Genomic DNA, 20,358 nt, shown 5'->3' with positions numbered 1-20,358 from the left:
ATTCTTTATTGTCGCAGTTCAGACAGCTCCATTATTTATCCAGATTACTTATTCATGTTCTATTTCCAGGGACAACTCGCTTCGCTGGATAGAGTTATCACAGTCTCTCCTCTCTGCTCACCCCCAGCTCCTGTTCCCCTTTACATGGTATTTGGACACGGTACTACCGCAGCTCATGTAAAAAAAAAGTCATGGCTTTGATTGGAAAGGCATCCCATCCATCTCAGCCCATCAACAGTGACCATCCTGCTACTGGTTTGTCCCCTCTCTCGCACCACTCAAGGGTTTTAACAAGGGGAGGACTGAAAAGGCTCAGCCAAAAATGACAGCTCAGTCTCACACCGACTGACAGAAGCACTGAGAATTTCCCGAGGCAACTCAATTAGACCAGGTTTTCTGGCCATCTTTAGAAACTGAAGCTAAACCAATTCAGACAAACATCACTCCTACCTGGAGAGACAGCAACGGCCAGTCATTAAGAGCAGGGTGGCTGCTGGCTTGAATTCAACAGAGAAATCCAACATATTAATATTTCCATACCTCCCAGCACCACGGTGTTTCAACCAACCTCATTTCCAAGGCTGCGCCTTGGAGCGCAGATGGACTTTTATCTGTTTTGCAAAGATTTGAAGGCCGAAAGGTTATTGTGGTGGGTAAGTACCTGTCTCCAAGCTGACTTAGATCACACCATTTGCCCCAAGGTGAGCGAGACCCCGGGTCAGAGCTCTGGACACAGTCCCACCTCCCAGACAAGCCCCCATCACCCAAGACGAACAGGATAAATTGTTCCTGAAGCCAACCAGATCCATGAAACACATTCTCCTTCCCCTGGGGAGCTCAGCCTCCCTATTAGAAGCACTGACATATTCAAGAAAGCGTTCAGAGAAGGAAAAGCTTTTCTAAGAGCAAAACACGTCATTGCCAGAAGTTGCTCTTGCTCCTCTGCCAAGCCCCGCGAGGATCTGGCACCTCCAGGTTCCATCATCATCAGCTCAAACCCACATCTGCAACATCTGTCCTCTCCATCACACCTCCTCCCTACGGAATATGCAATTTCCCCAAGACCACACCAAGGTGAAAGGGGAAAAGAAAGGTAAAAAAACCTCTCAAAACAAACGAATTCCCTTAAAGAAATGCTTTAACTCTTGTTAGGCAAAGGGAGGGGTCTCCAGGGAGCGATTACAAGCAGAGCAGCAACCTAACCAGGCTCCAGACAGCACTCCAGGTGCACATTTTGGGCTGTCAGACCGCACTCTGTGAGGTTTGCACCCTATTGCAAGGGGTGCTGGGCACCTCCGAGCACACACGGCAGATTTTAGGTTGCTGCTCTCTTCAATAAGAACTGAGAATACTAAACACCCAAGCCAGAAGCACTCTCAGTATAAAACACCAGATGCAACAGTTTTTAGCGGCTTCTTCAGTATTTCAGCATTGTTCTTAAAAATAAATAAGGCAAAAGCACCAAGTGCAATTGACCCTGCGTGTCTATTTCGCCTCTCTGGCTTAACCACACGCATCCTCACAGACACGACCCATGCACATCACAGAACACCTACCAAACACATCAACACCACCACCAAGGCATTTCGTGACCTACAAGTAGACACTTGATTTTCAGGTCACTTGAAAAGAGAGTTAAAACAAGCGTAAAGTCCCAAGAAATCACATGCTGAGTGCATAAATACTCCCAGCTCCAACCTCCAGCCTCTTCTCTGAGCCGTCCTTTGAGGTGCAGAACAGCAGCAGGGGCTGAGAGATGCTCTAATCAGTGTATCTAATTTCAAACGGTGTAAGGATCATGTTATGCCTTGGGACAAACGTGAAAGGTTGGCATTGAAGTAAAAGAGAGGTACGCGCTTCAGAAGCTGCGATTCGGCCTCCAAAAATAAAAAAGAAGAAAAAAAATAAATCACTAAAACTAAAATATTAAAGTGCATTTAAAAAACATAATAAGGCAGATTAGCAATCAAACAGAACGGCTTGCCGGGGGCCAGATAAGTGCAGAGGATTCCAGGGACGGATACCACTACTGAAAGAAGGCCAGAAAGGCCTTGTTTGGTGTAAAAAACGACTTCTGATCCAAAATACAGCATGGAAATGCATTTTTTTTTCCTCATGCATTTTCCATGAGAGAACAAGCCCAATCAGCCTTGTTTTAAGCAGAAATGCTGAAGCTCCCACCTGTAGTGTTTTGCACAGGGAAGGACGGGAAATTGCCCGGTGACTCAGTAGCACGATGGGAGCGACAGCCCCATCCCTCACAGATATTCAAAGTGCTTTTGACTCATTCAGAAAATTATTTGACCCAGCCTGGTCCCCAAACTCTCTGAACTACGACTGAATTTCGCCTGGTTTAAGGTAGAAAGTAAGATAGCATCTCTTCTCGTGCTAGACCTTGGAAGCTTGCATGATAACCATCTTATAAAGAAAGGGTAGATGGCTTATGTTCGGTCCAAATTTCATATGTATAAGGTCAAAGTATGGCTCAGCACCATGCAGTCCCTCAAGTCTCTGTACAACTCATGGGATGCATCCATCACCAAACCCCTTTAAGGTGTCAAAACCAGCGTGTGAACATCCATGAGGCTCTCACCATGACCAGCACACCGGGGCTCGGCGGTCCAAGGAGATGGGTGGGAGGTGTTTCCCCCAGGGTCCCATCTACAAAGGGGAGAAGAATGACCCCCCCGTGCTAACAACAGCCAGGATCCCAATTGCGTTTTTCCAGCTCAGACTGAATGGTTTTTCCTGGGGGATCTCCAGCTGATCCCCCGCCTCCCCATCGCTCTTTCATGTTCAGGCATCACTTGGCTCCCTCAGAACACAAGGATGCTCAAGCCTTGTTACTTCAGCTGGGGTCAGGGAGACTGAAAACATAAGTGTATAATCCTTTCACAAGTTAATTAAAGTACCCATCCGTCCTTCATTCAAACCATTAGGCATGGGTTTTTACAATTAATTATTTGGAACCAAATCAAACAAACAAACAGAAGACGACACAGAAAGAAGAGAGAAAGCAAAGCAGAGGGAGGGCATTAGCAAAGCTCCTCTGTGCCTCCCAAAACAAGCCACGAACCCATTTAAGCCAGCACAGGGGTGTGCTGGAGGTGGGGGCCCTGGTTTAAGCTTGGATATTATCTCAAGCTGCTTCTGTGACCTTGGCGAAACCTCTTTGTCCCTCCTCGCTTCACTGCCAGCCCCTCACGCCACGACCCATGGCCACGCACCGTGCCCAGCGCATCCTCCCTTTGCTCCCAGCTGACCCCTGAAGCTCGAATGAACTCCATATGAATCAGTTACCAACTGTGAGGGCTCTTGGGTGAGGTCTTGGTAGGCTGGGGGCATTTGGGTGGACAGGAGGCAGAGCTCCCAGCACTGACTTGCCCCACAAAAAGCAACTGCAAGATCTCAGCCAAGAACAGAGCGGAGGAGCCTTTCCAGTGCACGGACAGCCCGGGAAAGGCTCCTGAATATTGCAAGGAGGGCAAGCAGCTCTGGGTCCCCAGCTGAAGCTCTTTGGCCTAATTTATCTCTTTTCCACCATGTCTCTCCTTTTTCAACGCTTCATTTCAGCACAGGTATGCGAGGGGAGAAGGGGAGGTGGGGAACAGGGAACTATCCTTCCTTTTTTTCCGTTTTATTCCTCGCGTTTCCTTCTCTCTCATTCGCTCTCACAGCCACGCTCTGTCTCTTATCCCCAACCTCCCTCTCCTCCATGCCCTCCCTACTCCCCATCAAGACAAGGTTTAATGTCTTCCCATCTCTTCCCTCTTCCCGGGTAAATTGCAGCGAGCCTGCCGGCTGCTCGGGTGGAACACACTGTTTTATATGTGCCATAAAAGGAGAGAACTCTGTAAACAATATTATTTTTAATAAAATCCCAGGCTTTGGCAGGCCAGCTGCTTTTGTGTCTGTCTTAATTTAATCAGACGATCAGCTCTCTCAAGCAGCAAGAGGGAATGAAAAGCATTAGCAAGGAATCAAGGAACTGGTGAGGAAGAGACATGATTTCCATCAAGTGCTTTCTGGCCCGGTGTGTTGCTATGTGAGCGGGACCAAGTTTTCAGGAAACAGATTCCCAGCCTGGCTAATCCGAAAACAACTTTGTCAAGGCACAGGAAGGACACGAGCACATCCAGGCACACAACACTCATCCTACAGTGCTATATCCATCAGCAAGCTGTCCACAGCCACAACCCAAACCACGCTGGCATGATATGTCAAGATTAAAAAACCAAATCAATATGATGATAGTATGAAGGATGAAGTATTAAATTCTGGAAATACATCCCCAAAAGCCCAAGGGTGAAGGCAGGGGTGATGCCTTCTCCAAGGAGCGGTGGGGAGGGGATGACGCTGGTGCTGGACCGCGGGGAGGGGCGCCCCGAGCAGCCCCCGACGCGCAGCATGGCGAGCGGCAGCTGGGTTTGAAAGGTGTCACTTCCAGACAGCCAAAACCTGGCAGAAGCGGCTCATTTCGTGACACTTCTGTTCTCCAAGACCGAGCAGCAGCCAGCGAGCATCTGCCGCGCGCAGATGACTCCCGTTCTCTTGCACCAAGCCCTCGCAAGAGGCTTCGCTGCTGTCAGCAGCCTCAAAACTCGCCCACCATGTCCTCTGAGTCTAAACCATTGCAGATGTGATCCCTGCCTCCTTCTCCTGGCTTTTTAAAGTTATTTTTTAACGTTTTCCTGCAGCTAGGGCAGCCTGGAGAAGAAACCAGGACTCCCCCGGCTTGGGAGCAATCAAGGTTCCCTCTGCTTCCATTCAAAGCCACAGATCCTCACAAATATGAAATAATAATGGCTCATTACAGAGGCAAAGTAAACAAATGAATTGATATTTACTTGTTTACCCATTTACAAAAAAAATGTTAATCACTTAGTATGTATTTTTAAGATATTAAACTGTGCTAAGGCGCAGCCATAAATATCACCAGTAAAGCAAATATGGTGCTCGGCACTGCAAAGGAATTAAAATTAGTATTTAATTACAAGAAATCGCTCCAAGTTCTTTTACTACCATTAATCACTTTCAATTATGAATGTAATTATAAGTCATCTTTTCTCTTTGGGTGGTCGCTGCTGGGACCTGAATCGGTGACCCTGTGCTCCAGAAGAGAGCACCTCACTTTGCTTGCCAAATGACAACTCTGTGCTAACGAGACCGATCAATTAGTGCCTTTACGGAGCTCCTAAGTGCCAAGGGCATGCAAACAGGGAGAGGGCGAGGAGGAAGGCTGAGTTACTTCATCCCCTTTGCTTGCACCAACTTTTACACCATCCACCCGCCAGCAGCGTGAGAGCAGAATCGGGGCTACCCACATAGATAAATTGATGTGAAAAAAATATTCCGTCCTCAAATCATTAAAGGACGAGATGATAATGTTATCTCTTGCTACAAGGCAAATCAAAGTCTAGAGAGTTCCTTCCTTGTGACATGAAGCTTTTTAACGGGGACGCGCGGCAGTTTGACTCCATAGAGCCAGAAGAAGAGCATGTTAGAGGGCACAGCCAAAAAGTTGTCCAGCCCTTGGCTCCACTGTCCCCCAGTCCTCACCTCCTCTTGGGCAGGGTGTTATGAGCTGAATGGGCTCATTGGTTCAGGCTGAAGGAGTCTGGGACAGCGGAGCTCAAGTCCTGACTGCAGGCGGTCAATGGAAATAAATCCACGCATCAGGTTGGATGGAGGCTGCTGCTGGCAGAGCATCTCCAACCTGGGACACCAGTGCCCTGATAACCATGACATTCCCCCCAAGCCCATTCAGCCTCACAGCCTGCTTCTGGCACTGCACAGCACCGAACACGACCAAAACACAGAAGACAATGCAGAAAAATCAAAAGGAAACGTTCCCTTTTGGATCCCTTGGTACTTCTGCACGGGGAATGTGATTAGACTGTCCTTATCTTGGTGGGAACAGTTGTTAGCAATAATGAAATCATCCAGTCTTTTTTCTTTTTGAAATCCAGCCACATCCTTTGGCTCCAGGAAATCGGGGCAGTGACATGTGCTGTTTTCATAAAAAGCCACAAGACAAACATACTTCATTGCAATAAATTCCCTTCCCTCAAGTGAAGAGTGGAGGAGAGAGATTTCAAGGACAAGAAAAGTTTCAGCCAAAAGAAGGGGCTGAGCTGAACTCCTGCCCATCTGACACTCCAAGAAGTTGGCTCTTGACAATCTGAAGAAGGTTGGATGACGACCACACTTGTTGCTTTCTTCTCTCTCTCCACACTTTGCTCCCTCTGCCTCGGCTCCTGTGATGGTAATTGGAATCACGCGTTGAATTTCCACACCAATGCGGAGTCCAAAGTGAGTCCCTGCCAGGAAAGCCCAGCCCCTGGAGGATGGCCACTCCTTCCCCACATCGGCCAAGAGTCCAGAGAGGACTCAAGCCAAAATCTCCACGGTGTTCTCCCAAAAGAGACCCGCAGCCAGCTTCAAGTCGCGAATACGTGTGCTTGGTTGTACATCTCGCCAAACCTCGTGCTTCATCCCCACCCCATCCTCCCTCGGCTCTTTCAGCACTTGCTTTCAGATCCAGACCAAGACCCAAATTCCCTGCTGGGTGCTCCTCATGTCAAGCATCCCCAAGGACTCGGGCATCCCAAAAAGAGCATTGCCAGCCGGGCAGACGACACGTATTGTGACTTTGCACCCGAATTAACCAGGTGCCGTCCCCCCGCACTGTGCTGAGCTGCCTCCTAATTAGCAACATGCATTTTGCCATCCTCCCAGTATTTGGCTGAGTCTCCCCTTCCCTCTGCTCCTCACTTATTCTGTTCACTGAACTAATTGCTGAGCGCCTGCACCCTGGGTGTCTGCTGCTGTTGGAGAAGATTAGTATTTTTACAGAGGGGGAAAAAAAGATTAAGAAAAAAAGATTGTGTTTTTTTAAAGCAGATGAAAGGAGAGCCCAAGGAGATGTGCATTTGACTCTCAAACACGCTCCTTCAAGTCTCCCTCAGCAGTACTTAAAGGCGTTTCCAAAGCAAGACTTTATGAATGCTAAATGAACCCGGTGCCTTGTTCCCCTGCCACAAGAAAGGGAAAAAAACTTATCTTTTATATACAATATTTCCTTTATGGCTGACACTGTGCATCATGCATTGCTACTCCCCGACGCAAACACTAACCTTCACAAAGTCACAGGCTGGAGCGGTGACACCGCTGGGCAGGGGTAGAAGATCATGGCTGGATCCCACATATTGTGTCCCCTGCTGCTTTCCAGAAAGGGCAAGGTGAGAAGAAGCCAAATGGGGACAAGTTGAAAGCCTGGCTTTCAATCGCTGTGATCTTGGATGCCCTGGCCAAGCCTGGGATGTTGCTTGAGTAGTATCAGCCTCACTTCTTCAGGATGCTGCTCAGTCAAGAGGGATGCAGGCTCGGCAGGGGAAGGATGAACCAAGCGGGGAAAACAGCAGCAGCAAAGCCAACCAGAAAGACAAGGGAGAAAACCACACTACTGCTCATCCAGCCATGCAAACCATCTGTATCACCATCTCTGCCTCACTGAGGGGTGCCGGCAGGGTCCTCATTTGGGTGCTCAGCACCCAAACTCTCCAACTTCAGAAAGGACAAGCAGCAAGCACACCGATGCATGGAGCATCCAAGCACCTCTGGGCATCTGCGTCACCGAGTCAAGGCCACACGACACTCACAAACGGAGCCAACAGCACAAGGCAACACCAAGACTGCCCACCACGCTCACTGTAAGCCTGATCCTGAGCTCAGGCTCACCCTCAGGGAGGATTTTCAGCAGGATCGCTACCTTTCCTTACCTGGGAAATGGGGGACAAACACATTTAACTTCCCACAAAACACCCCGGGCAGAAGTTGGTCCTTGCTTTTAGGAAAACACCCACCCAAAGGAGGTCTTGGGAGGTTTAATTAGCTACCGTCTGTGCTGTTTGAGCTTGTTAGGTGCTACATAAGTGCTAAATATTATTATTATCTCTGCAGGTACAGCAGTTTGTTAGGGTAATGACAGTGATTGACACTTCTCTGGCATCTTCCATCCCAACCAGGTCCCGTATTACTCTATTATAAAACACTGTTCTGCCTTGATTCTCCATATGTCTCCAAACTGTCAACAGGATCATAACTGGCTCCGTGCTGCCAAAAGGAATAAAGGCACAAGTGGCTCATGCAAGATTCAGGGGATGTATCAGAAGCTGAGCAAGGACCTGCTCGACTTTGTGCTCAAGAATACAAGTTGCACAGGTATGTATATGGTATAAGTAGAGATATATGGGTTCTGCTTCAACACCAATGTAGACCAAAGCCTCAAGGAGTGGTCCTATAAGCCACCACAGCACCCAAAAACTTCCTCAGTCCATCCCTGACCCCCCTGCTCCCACAACCCAACCAGCACTTTGAAAAATATATTCCAGGGACAGCAAAGCAAAGGGGCCACTGAGTGATTAATTGGAGACTATCAGTTTGGGATAGGTCTCTAAATTCTCATTAAGTCAGGTGCTGAGGCATCGCACATTAATCCAGAGCATTTCCCCTTCGGCCCAAACAAATAAATAACTCTTGTATAATTTAGGGAGAACTGGGTGGAGCCATCTCTCCCCCTCTCTGTCTCTTTCCAACTAACCAGTGAATAAAACATCGCCCGCAAATCTATTAGGCTAATTTTAAATCCTGACAATTTAGCAGCACTTCAGCAAGATAAGAGCCATTTATTAAAAGCCACAGTTCATTAAGCCAAATGCTGCTGGCGTATTTACTCAGAAAAACGGGGCTGGGCTCGGCTCTCACCAAGGCCAGAACTCCCCAAAGGAGCAGAAGTGAACCTGTTTCATGCAAAACCAGAGAGATCGGCATGAACCTGCGCCCACCCCAAACCCATGGGGGCTGCGGGTGTCTCCAATGGAAGGCATCGGATGCTGGGGCTGCCTCACCCCGTCTTGCTGAGCAATTCATGACCATGAGGCAAGAATCACGGGATGTTCTACAGGTTTATTCCCCAGGGCTGTGGAAAGTCTCCAGAAGCTCCGTGCACTGCAGCAAACTTCTGCAAAGCTGCGCACCCCTCCGAAAATGATCAAAAAATCAGAATCTGCATGGGATACACATCACTTTGGACATGTTACTATTAATGGCAAGCACAGATTGACTTGAGAAAGGGGACAACTGCTCCCGACAAAAGCCAAAAGGCTATTTAAGAAGAGCTGTTGGTTGCCAAAAGCTACCAGATGGCACCCAGAGCTTTCCTTCCCCCAAGCTGCCACCCGACATCTCTGCTAAGTCCCCTCTACCATTGCATAGGCCCCCGAGGGTCTGGGGCTGTGACAGTGACAACGGATGCTTTGGGACACAGGGAAAAGGTTGGAGGTTTGGGACACAGGGCAGAGGCTGCAGCAGGAAGGAGAAAGAGATGGACTCACCCCATGAGCAGCCCCACTCTCTGGGAACGGAGATTTTTGTTAACATTCACCAGGGATGAGTCTGATGCTCCATCCAAAGCAAGATGCTGAGGGGATGCCACAACCACAACCCCATAAAACTGAGCTACGCATGAGCCAAAGCAAATGTGCCCAACACGGACACGCCAAACACAACCTGGCAGAGCACGCACGGCCCTCTTGAGCTCCGCACCAGCATCCATGGGCTTATTCGCCTCCGGGAACTGTTGCTGCGCGGTTCCTACCCAAGAGATGGAGCCGGGAGGGAGGGAATTGTGCCGGCATCACTGCGAGGAGCAGGCAGCAGAGGGCAGTGAAGAAATCCCATCTCAGAGACTTTGTGAGCCTAATTCATTCCAGCGGGAGACATCCAAGAGACTTTATCGAGCGCAATTGTCCCACTGCGCCTTTCACCTGCACACACTTGCAAGACAGTCTGGAGTCACTACAGAGTCTCCCTTTACAGTCGGAGCTGAAAGGAGCATTATAAAGGTGAATTAACATTTTAAAAGAATGTAAAAAACCCAGAACTGTTCTAATGATGATTAATGGGAAGCTATAAGGGAGGCCATGACCTCCTAGTGTCATTAAATGGATTGGCAGGTTTCTGAGCATTAATTATAAATAGCCACAGGAGTTCGAGTGCTTAGCAGAATGATGATAAATCCATGACACAGGCGGGGGGACAAGGAGTCAGGAGCAGAGGGGAACACGTGCCTGCGTGTGCACGCACACGGCTCAGCTTGCAAGGAAATACGGCTTTGCACGGGTGTTACGTGCAGAAAAGAGACAGAACGCAAAGAAAAAAGTGCAAATGAGCCTTGTCTGAGCACGCTTCTGCGTTTGGGTGGATAGAAGGATGGAGAAAGAGCAAGAAATGGGTAAATGATGAATTAGGCCCTGCCAGTCAATCACATTTTCTAAATGTTTTATATCCCAAAAGCTATAAAAGCAATATTCCTTTCTTGCCTTATTGGGGCCATTTCTGTAAGGCAATCACATCTGTTTCCTTGGGGATTTGAGCTGAACTGTGCCTTGGCTTTTTTTTTCTTTTCCCTTTTTTTTCCCTTCCCTTTATATTTACTCTCTCGCCTGCTACCAAAGAAGGGTCAGAGCATGCATACAAATAGGGAGAAGGACTGAAAAACAAACAACCCCGAACCAGTGGCCAGCGGTGACGAACAGAAAAGAAGTGGCTGCAAACTTCTGCGAATTCCCCAGCCCCTTAGCAAAGAAATAGCTGCAATAATCAGGGGCCGCCTGGATTTTGAATCAGTCAGCTCTTAGCGCTAATGTTTTCCTTGCTTTAATGTGCATTATTCCACATTTGCGTTGATATGATGGAGATCTGCATCCCGGGGCGCTGCTCTGCATTACCTCAGATGTGCTGATCCAGCCAGCCAGCCTGGGCTTTGCAGCATCCAAGTGCTGCTCCCGTAAGAGCCCTTGGGGATGTACTAGTGGATAAAAGCCCAAATCTTGCTCTGAAAAGCACAGGGACCCAGAGCTGCAGCCACAAAGTCCCAGTATCCAGCTACAGTGCATTTCCATTGCGATCGGGATCCAAATTTCCTCCGGTGCTTCTGCAAACTGCTGGTTCGGCTTCTGCCCGCTCGATGGGGAAGCAAAAGCACGGGCTAAAATCACCTCCGCCCAAATTAAAAGTATTCCTGTTTCTATTTACATGACCTCGCTGGGCTCTTCCAGGGGGAAGCATTATTTCAACTGATTGGAAAAAGGTGGAGAAGGAACAGGTTCTCCACGCAATTTTCTTCATATCCTATTAGCTGCAATACAATTACAGTGAATACATCAATTCTTACTCCCAGCAGCTCCTGGAAAAAGCCACCTATTAAAAGCTGGCTTATTAATGGAATTGTACATCCAGGATTAATCGGGCCACGTTGGCCATTTCCATTTCTCACTCCACAAGTGCTTTTGTTTGCTTAATAGGCTGAAGTAACTTGAGAATGACACAACTTAGAGCTTCCCCGATTTGCTGTGCACATCGACAGCGGATTTAACAGCACTTTCCTTTCTGGCACTGCTCCGGGATCAAACCTGGCGCAAGCCATCGGGGAAATCCACGCAACGGGGTGGGGAGGGGGAAAAGGGGCTTTTTGCCTTCGGCAGGGCCAGCAAGGGGGGGCTCTGGATTAATTTGAGGCTTTAAACCCCCGGTGAACATGCAATATCAAAAAAACCAAGCGCCAAAGCAGCAGGCTGGACGAGAGCCAGGCTGCACTGCAATATCATCTCACGAGTGCTTTGAAAGCCTCCAGACTCCCCAAAAAGCTTAATTGCCCCCCAAACCAAGCACAGGGGGGTCCCTTCCAGCCCCCCCTGTCCCCGGGAAGCCTCGTGAGGTGACAACTCTGGGACACCAGCCCCATTCCCGGCCATCGTCCCCACAGTTCAAAGCAAGAACCGCCGTCTCCCAGCACCGATATTCCTGTGGCAGCAAAGTCAATGCATATCGAAGCACGGTAATACAGTATGACTTCTCCCTTTAATGGAATTTTTCTAGCCCACTAGGAAAAAAAAGACTCCATTAGGCATAGTACAAAGGCTCCTACTTATTAGTATTTTAGAACAGCGGCGAAAACATTTCTTGAATCTAATTATTGCTGACAAATATGAAAATTGAAATCAAAGTTAAATTTTCAGCTACAGTGCCTCATACGGCAGCAGCTCGCCGGCTCCCAACTATTGCATCAACACATTTATTGTGCTGAGAAGGCTGCGGAGATTGGGCCCCCCCACCCCCTCCAGCCCACCCCTCCATCTTCGGAGGCATTAACTCTGACATATTCATCTCAACGGCCGCAGAAGTAACTTCATGTTCAGCAGGCGCACGCAATGGGAGAGCGGCTTGCAGGGGCTGAGGGAGGAGGGAATGGGGCTTCTTTTATTATTTAAAAGGTATTTGTATTTATCTCTAACTTGGCTCTCCCAACCTGATCTCAAATAGGAGTCGTCGGGTGATTTTAAATTCCTCGAGACAGGATCTGGAAGGGAGGGGAGCGTGGAGATGGGGGGAAGAATAATAAGAAAAAAGCGCCTTGTCAACATATTTCCTTTCTCCTACATCCCCCCAACATACTGTAAAAATCAATCCCCTTTGTCATTTTGCTCTGCTTGTGTGAATGTTTAATGGCTGTCGAGGGAGATAATGATTGCTGCTAGGAAATTCATTTCAGATTTGCTATTTATAAAGTACTTGGTGCTCAGGTGGGAAATTAACATAAGGAAGGGGGGAAAAAGGGACCGAATTGAGGGGAAAAAAACCAAAAAGAAATAGAATTGCAGCAGGAGTAGAGGGCTGAGAGGCTGCAGGGCTGGCTGGGGTGTCCCGAGGCCACTCGCATCCCCGTCTCTCCCAGGCAAACACTTGCACGTGGTGGGGACGGTGGCGCTGGGGACATGTGGGTGCTCCTGAGCATCACCAGCCAAAACCCTCCCAGCCCAGACCCTCGGCCCTCCAGATTCATTACAAACCTCCCTTGAGTCACCCCATCCTTCCCCACAGAGCCCGACAACCTGTTGCCATGTGTTTTATATATATATATTTTAAATCCTGAGGGAATTCCCGTCTGTAAAACAGCCGGATCCCGTATGGCAACGCGCGCTGCCATTGAGTTGCTAATTCCTTGTCTCAGAAGTTGCTTTGCACTTTCTGATTTTTTCAATAATAGGCTTGGTATGAATCCCTTAAGCTTCTGAAATAAGCTGAAAACCGCTTTTCTAGCCATTTACATAAACACAAGTGGATCAGAAGGAATAATCATAGTTTATGCATTATTTGGGAGCTTTGGAGCCGGTCGCTAATGTGATGTCAGGTTTTGAAGCCCCAAATGCACAATAGCAAATGTTGATGTGCAGAAAAGCAGTATGGAAGGTAAACAATAAATAATACAAATGTTTAAATGTTTGTCTTCAATGACAAGGCGGTTTTGGCTTCGCCACCACCCCGCTCTCCAATGGATCTTGCTCCTCGCCAGCCTTGGTCCAGAAAGGGCTTCATTAAGAGAGATGTCACTCACGCTAAATCCAAACTCACCTCTTGCCAACCAGCCCGGCCGCTCTCCCGAGCCTTGGCCCGCTATCAAAAACCCCGGTGCTGCCTTTAGGAATTGACTTTACAACACAAAAAAGCCTAATGCAGGCACTCTCTGATCTATAAATACCATCTGTCCTGCAAAAATGGAATAAAGCTATAAAACAACCGAACCAACCCAGGAACTTAGTGCTATTCACCACAGAACTCCTACCAGACAATGGAAAAGAAAAAACCTAAATGGCGAGAGAATATTACAGTATTAATGAACCTTGCTTCGCTTCAAGTGCTTGTCACGCTTCCAACGAGGCGGGTCAGATTTGGCTTTCAAACCAGTTCTTTAAATCAAGAATGCTGTTTCTGGCAAAATCAAAACATTAGCAGAGGATCTGGTTTGAAGAAATAACAGTAAAAAATGTAACAAGGCTCGAGACTCCAGGCTCTTTTGATACCGCTGGAATGCAGCCTTCGGATTTCTTTCTTTTTGTTTGAAATCGCTTCACAACTTTGTACATAAAGCTTCTGCAAGCTCAGAATCGCAACGAAAATGTTTCCAAAAAATCAATCCCTGTTTTTCTCAGAATTTACTTTCCCTGGGAATTTGAGACTGTTCTGTTCTATTCCACTTCGGAATAAATGAAAAAATAAAAACCCCACTCTGCTTCATTTCTAATATTACACAATTTCCTGTGGCATTTCTTATTTCTGAGCAGCTGTTGTCTCCCACCGCGAGTCAGGGGAGGAAGCGAAGCGGCCACGTGGGCTGAGCATTTGTAGTGTTACCAGCTCCTAACATCAGGGTTTCCCCACGCTCGGCGATGTACAATTCCATAGCAAGACCCCATTTCCAAGGCAAACCCAGGTTAGATAGACCAGACACAAGAAGAAACACGGCCGGTGTCCTTACGGAGCGTGTGGCCAAGCCAGGAATGGCAAGGACCACACAACGAGGCTGGAGGATGAGCAAAGGACGTGAGCTCAGGGAGTAAATCCAACCACCAGCAATATACACAGGTTGGGTTCCTGGGATCTCTTTTTGCTGCCCCTGATCAGTAAGCGAAGCACGCGGGAGGAGGAGGAAGGAAAAAAAGGCAGAGGAGAGGATGCCAAGAACCCAACGTTGCCTTTAGTTGGAACAGTCAACGGGACAAGGGGGTCAAAGGGCCAATTAATTTACAACCGCTTGCAGCATTGGACATATTAACTGTGAGAGCATAAAAAATCCATGATATCCTCCTTGGCGGGAGATAAAGGAGCACGGCGAAGGTGGCACCTCTGATTTATTATTAACCGAGAGCAAGGTATGTGCTTAGGGAAGGAGGAAGGTGTTTGGTGCCTCCAAACGCACTGGGAGGTGCGGCAGCACCTACAAAAGGGCTCCAGAGCCCAGGGGATGCAGTGACAGAGAGCTCATCCTCTGCAAATTTTTCATTCTGCCTACAAAAGCTACTAAAGGCATGGAAAGACCCACGTGCAGAGGTGTGGGATGCTGGCTGAAGATGGGAGGCAGCAGTACGGCTTGGATTTCCACTACAGAATCCCAAAAACCTGGCGCTTTGCGCATTTTGGCTCCTGTTCGGAACCAAGAGCTCCAGTCCATGTCCAAGCTGCAGCTCCAAGCCTTTGCTGTGAACATCTGAGATTGGTCATGTTTGGGTCCCGCTGAGTCTAATGGGAGATTTGCCACCGCGCATCAAAGGAGCACAACCAGCAACACTGACAAAAACATCACATGGACCCCTTTAAAGCTTTGCTTTAATAAGGCATCCCTTCGAGTAGGGAACAAGCTAAGAAAATGTTGTCTTTTCCTGCCACTACTGAAGTTGGGGAAGGAAAGACAGATGCAAAAGAGGGGTTTTTTCTCATCCCCGTGTCCAGAAAGATATTCCCCACGTGGCGCTTGGCGCCCACCTCCACTGTCTGACTGCGATTGCCTGGGGAGCTCTCCCCTCCACCTCCACCATGGTTTATCACAGCAAACAGCAAGCCCTGCTTGTTAACTTAACCCAGATCTGTCAACTGATCAATTCTTTTCCCCATAGAGGTAAAATAAAATGGGGTAGGGAATCACAAATATGGATATTTTTAAGCAAAAGCAGCAAGAAAAATACATCAAGCAGACATTTCCAATATTGTCTCAAAGCACAAGTTGGGGCTGGCACAAGAGGAAGACAGAAAAACCATAAACCAGGGTTACTATGATGGCCAAAATGCCTACATGGGTAAGGAAAAACTAGTTTTTGCTGAGCACTAGGACATCCCCAAACTGACTGCAGCCTCCAGAGCACCCAGCACCACCAAGTCATATAAACAGAGATGGTCCCTATGATGCTTCAGAAATCTAGTTGAACCAGAATAGTATTTTGCCAAGCTCACAGCTGCCACCTGAGCTCTACTTGTCACACTCACGTTTGTCTCCTCTTGGCCAACCAACGAGTCCCATCCCAAATGCAGGGATGAGCCCTTGGCCATGCAGCCCAGGTCGGCTCTGCTGCCTCCTCAAGCATCCCACTGCAGATAACCACAGCCACCTGCTTAATTCCTGCATTTTAAGGACAGTAAGCAGATGCATGCCTTAAAACACACTCCCGATGAAGCAGCAACACCCCACGCACAAAGAACCCCACGTGCAATGCTGCACAGAGCACCTGCAGCAAAGCCACCCACCAAACCACCATCCCAACCCAGCATTTCAGGTGCCGGCCCACAGTTTTGCACAATGCTTCCAAAAGCATCTTGCTGGTGGCAAAGGTCCACTCGGGCTCCTGTTTGCTCTGCTGAGTCTTAAAAATGTGCCAATTAATCCCAGGCGGTGGCCTGATTTCTCCAGAGGTGCTGGGTACCTGCTTACAGCTTCGCTTAAAATCAACAAGAATGACAGATGTTCAGCAACGCTGCAAATCAGGCCATTGAGTAACCAGAGCGCATTCCCCTCCTTTTATGTACTACATATAACTGGGTTATCTAATCATGTAGGTATTGATTATTACTGTTATTACCTATTAAATAGCTATTTTCTGCTGTTGGGGTGAATATCACATTTTATTGACCTGCACAGTAACTATTAACCACCACGAAGCCACGTCTAATATTTCCCCCAGGGAACAATAAATCTGGGTATTCACAGAAAGACGTCGATACACATAATTTTACTTATACACATTCATTAGCGCAATTACCTTCTTGCAGGAACTGCCAGAAGGTTTCCCTCCCACCTCGGCTGAGGAAAAGTCCTCCTGGGATGCACAACCCCGACCCCTGTTCCCAAATTCTGCCTTTCCTGATGGGAAGGAGCCGGTCGCTCCTCCCTATCGATGTGTCTCCGAGGCCAGATCCAGCCTTTTCATCACACACGAGCACATAGCCCATGTTTAGGATTTATTTTCAAGCCAGCCACATCGACTGAGTGAATAATTCCGATGAGGAACGCTCCCGCGTATGATGTTGACACATGCTATTATTTTACATACCTATTTCAGCTTGTGTGCTTATTAGAATAAGGTCTTTATGCTAATTTGTAAATCAAATTCCCATAATTCTTGGCTTACTGATGCTAAAGGCCCAGCTAAATCTTCTATGACCTTTTAGCCTGGTTAATCCCTTCACACATGGCTGAGTGAAGTGTCTTCTTCTCTCTCCCACTCCCAAGTGCTGGGGTGGGATTTTTGCCCAAGTTCCTCCTCTTCCTCCATAAATCCAGGGGGGTGCGAGTCAATGAGACCAAGCACACGCCAAGACTTTGAAACATGGAGAGAGGGAAGAGAAAATATTGCTGGGTGCTTAAATATGCTGCTATTTATAAAAAATATCATACAGAAGAGATAGAGCAAACACAAGCATCCAAGCAAATGCCCCGACCTTGCTCTCTAGTACCAACACCCAGGAGCCTGGGGAACGGCAGCATCACCGTGCACAAAACCACGATGGACATTTCGGGGCTCAGAGGGCTCCTTCCCCATGGACACGACACCCAACAGCTCCCATTTCGGGGCCACATTCCCAAAAAACCCAACAGCGAATCCGCAGGACGTGGAGGACCTATGGATGTTTGCACAAATGCAGATGGTCAAGCACTTACGAATTATCCCACTTCACGCTCCACTTTACTCTCGAGCATCCTCACAAACCACTTTTTCTTATTGTTTGTTTGGCTGTAAATAGGTAAATGACCTGGAGTATTGATAAACTGCTGCAGAGGGCAGCACAGATCTCTTGAGCCATTTGTAGTAGATTTGTGCAAAACACAGTTTTCCTGCATGACAATAATTCTCGCGTTTTCAAACACGAGCCAGCTCCACATTTGTACATCAAGTGAGGGAGAAAAGTTCAAAATTACAGAAAAATACTGTGAGTATCAAAAGGGTTTATCAGCAGTGTGGTGCTACTGCTTCGTATTTGCAATGCATGAAAACCTATATATTACCTTTGGGGCTGAATGACCCCAAATTTCTCAAAACCCTCTTAGAAAGTTTTTGCTGAAAAGCAAGATTATTTTTGCTGTGTGGTTTGGGTTTTTTTTCAATGTATTTTTAATGACTCTTTTAAATACAATTATGCAAAAAAACCCTCCCGGGGGGAATTGTTCCCTCCAAAAACCCAGTATAGTAAATATCTCCCAGCCCCCCCAAAAAGCCCAAAGTTTCTGGTGCTGAATGCTGCCCTGTGCAATACTTTGCCCAGCAGCCCATGGCTCTGCCCTGGTGCCCCAGATGAGGGTGCAATGTAGCTCCCTGCTCCCCCCTCCCCAAGCGGTGACTCAGGGACTTCTGACACCCACATCGGTCTTTAAAAAGGCATTGGGGTGAGGGGATTCTGGCTTGGGGAAGCAGCACATCCTTCCCCACCGCTCTGCTACCAAGGAGAATTTAAAATATACTAAAATAACAATAAAAAAACTGTTTTCTGATGTGTAAGCTTTGATGGGAGCAGGGAGAGGAAGTATGACAGAAGACCAGAGGCAGGGAATAAGACTGCAAGGAAGCCAAGTCAGGAGCCAAAAGCAAGCGTTAAATAAAACAATTAATAATTTTTAATAAAGCACAAATTCTAGGCGGGAGAAATGAGAAAAGCAAGGGCAGCTGTGCCCCCCTCCTGGGGATCCCCAGCCCTCCAACACCCCACAGAGGCAGCAGCCAAGGGGGCTGGGGCTCCCACCCCCAGGACACCCCGCGGGATGCAGGGATGCAGGGATGCTCCATCCCGAGCAGCGTGAGCGGGAAGCAGCGACCCAGGGAGAAGGCGGGCGGGAGGAAGGCGAAGAGGAGCGATGCCTTGGCGTGTGATGTGCATGCTAAGCAGCCCGCGCCGGTCGATATGGCAAGGGTGGCTCTCTGCAAAAGCGGGGGCCCAGTCTGCTCAGGAGAACGAAGTTTGAGGGGCAACGGCGGCCGGGACATCTCGCCCCACTCCATCGGTGCACAGCACCCCCCTCACCTGGCTCAGCAGACCCCTGCCCCACACAAACAGGGGTCCCGCACCCCCCCGAGCCCTGCTGCAGAGCATCTCAGCTGGAGAGGGGACCAGGCAGGGCTGGTTTGCGTCCCCCAAACGCTGTCCCCAACCCTCGGTGGGCACCGGGGCAGTGCAGAGGTAGCTGGCTGCAGCTGCTGGCTGCTCTCCCATTCACCAGAACGGGGGTGCATCCACCCCCCCAGGGGTGCCTGCATTCCCCGCCAAGCCCCGGGTACCACCGGCACTGGGCGCATCCCGGGAACGGCGCAATGCAGCCCCCGGGCGCATCTTCCCTGCCCAGCCCGGCGCAGGATGCGGCCCCATGTCCCCCTCCCAAGAGGTAACCCCGCTCCCACAGCCCCTCCAGATGGCTGCGAGGAGACTAACGCGACCTGACAGGCTCAGCGCTCCCGGCCAGATGGGGCTGGCTCCTGCCTCCTCCTTTCCTCCCCTTTTTCCCCTTGCTTTTTGCTCTATTTTTCTAATTTTCTTGTACAACTCCCCCCCTCCAGAAGCACCACCCCCCATGCTCGCCCGGGACAAGGACTTCCCAACTCCCCAGCCCGGCGGGGGCGGGCAGGAGCCGGGGATGCACCGAGTTTTTGGGACGACCTTGCAGACGGGTCCGGCAAATGCAAAAAGGGACCTCAACCCCCCAGCCTGTTGGATGCATCGCTCCTGCGGGAACTAAGTTGACATGACAGAGTCGTTCGGCACCGGTTCCCCTCCCCAAAAAAACAATCACCACAATGGGTGCTGCGCCACGGGAGAAGTTCCCCTCCCCAACGCGGTGCCCCGGGGGAGGGAGCACGAATCGGGAGATGCCGCCGTCTGGTACCCACACCCGCACCCCCGCAACTTCGCAATGGGCTGGGGACCCTCTCCCAGCGCTGCTCCCGTTCTGGGGGTGCTCCGCATCCCCTGAACCACCCCCTGGAGGGTGATGCCGTGGGGCCGAGCACCCCCCGCACGCCCCGGTTGCATCCCCCGCAGCATCCCCTACCTTGGAAGAGGAGGAGAGCGGCCATCCCGGCGAAGATCGCCCAAGAGACGGGGTGCTGCATTTTCGCCTGGGCCATGTTTCTACCGCGGGCTGCGTTTCTCTCTCTCCCCCTCCTTCCCCGCTCACTGCCTGGCGGGGAGAGCTTTAAAATCCAGCGTTTCCCGGAGCAAAGCGCAGGAAGAAGGGAGAGGGGGGGGGAGGAAAAGGAAGGAAAAAAAAAAAAAATGTACCGCAGGGTGGGGGAGGGGAAAAAAAACCCAAAAATAAAAAAAAAAAGGGGGGAAGGGGGGGAAAGGGGGGTCGGAAGGGGTTGCAAGGTGCGAGGGACAGGCGCTGCCGTGCCCGCCGCTCCGGCCCGCACACGCCGCCCGGCTGCAACACGCCGCCGGCCGCGCAGGCAGCGCAGCCCTCCCCCGCAACCGCTCATTGGCTGC

The 20,358-nt window shown here is 49.4% G+C and overlaps 1 protein-coding gene across 2 annotated transcripts in view; it reads right to left on the bottom strand.

Annotated features, from left to right (window-relative positions):
• LOC102087654 (protein CEPU-1) overlaps nucleotides 1–20,156 on the bottom strand; it is a 282,001-nt gene extending 261,845 nt beyond the window's left edge. For both annotated transcript variants that reach the window (XM_065040473.1, XM_065040474.1), the window contains exon 1: nucleotides 19,925–20,156. In XM_065040473.1, coding sequence (XP_064896545.1) covers nucleotides 19,925–20,000 — 76 coding nt within the window. In that variant the 5' untranslated portion in view covers nucleotides 20,001–20,156. The remainder of the gene's footprint in view (nucleotides 1–19,924) is intronic.
• Between the last annotated feature and the right edge of the window lie 202 nt (nucleotides 20,157–20,358).

This window comes from Columba livia, chromosome 24 (assembly GCF_036013475.1).
Source record: "Columba livia isolate bColLiv1 breed racing homer chromosome 24, bColLiv1.pat.W.v2, whole genome shotgun sequence".
NCBI classification, from domain to species: Eukaryota; Metazoa; Chordata; class Aves; order Columbiformes; family Columbidae; genus Columba; species Columba livia.
The sequence above is the reverse complement of the archived record's forward strand: the minus strand, read 5'-3'. Positions and strand labels throughout refer to the sequence as shown.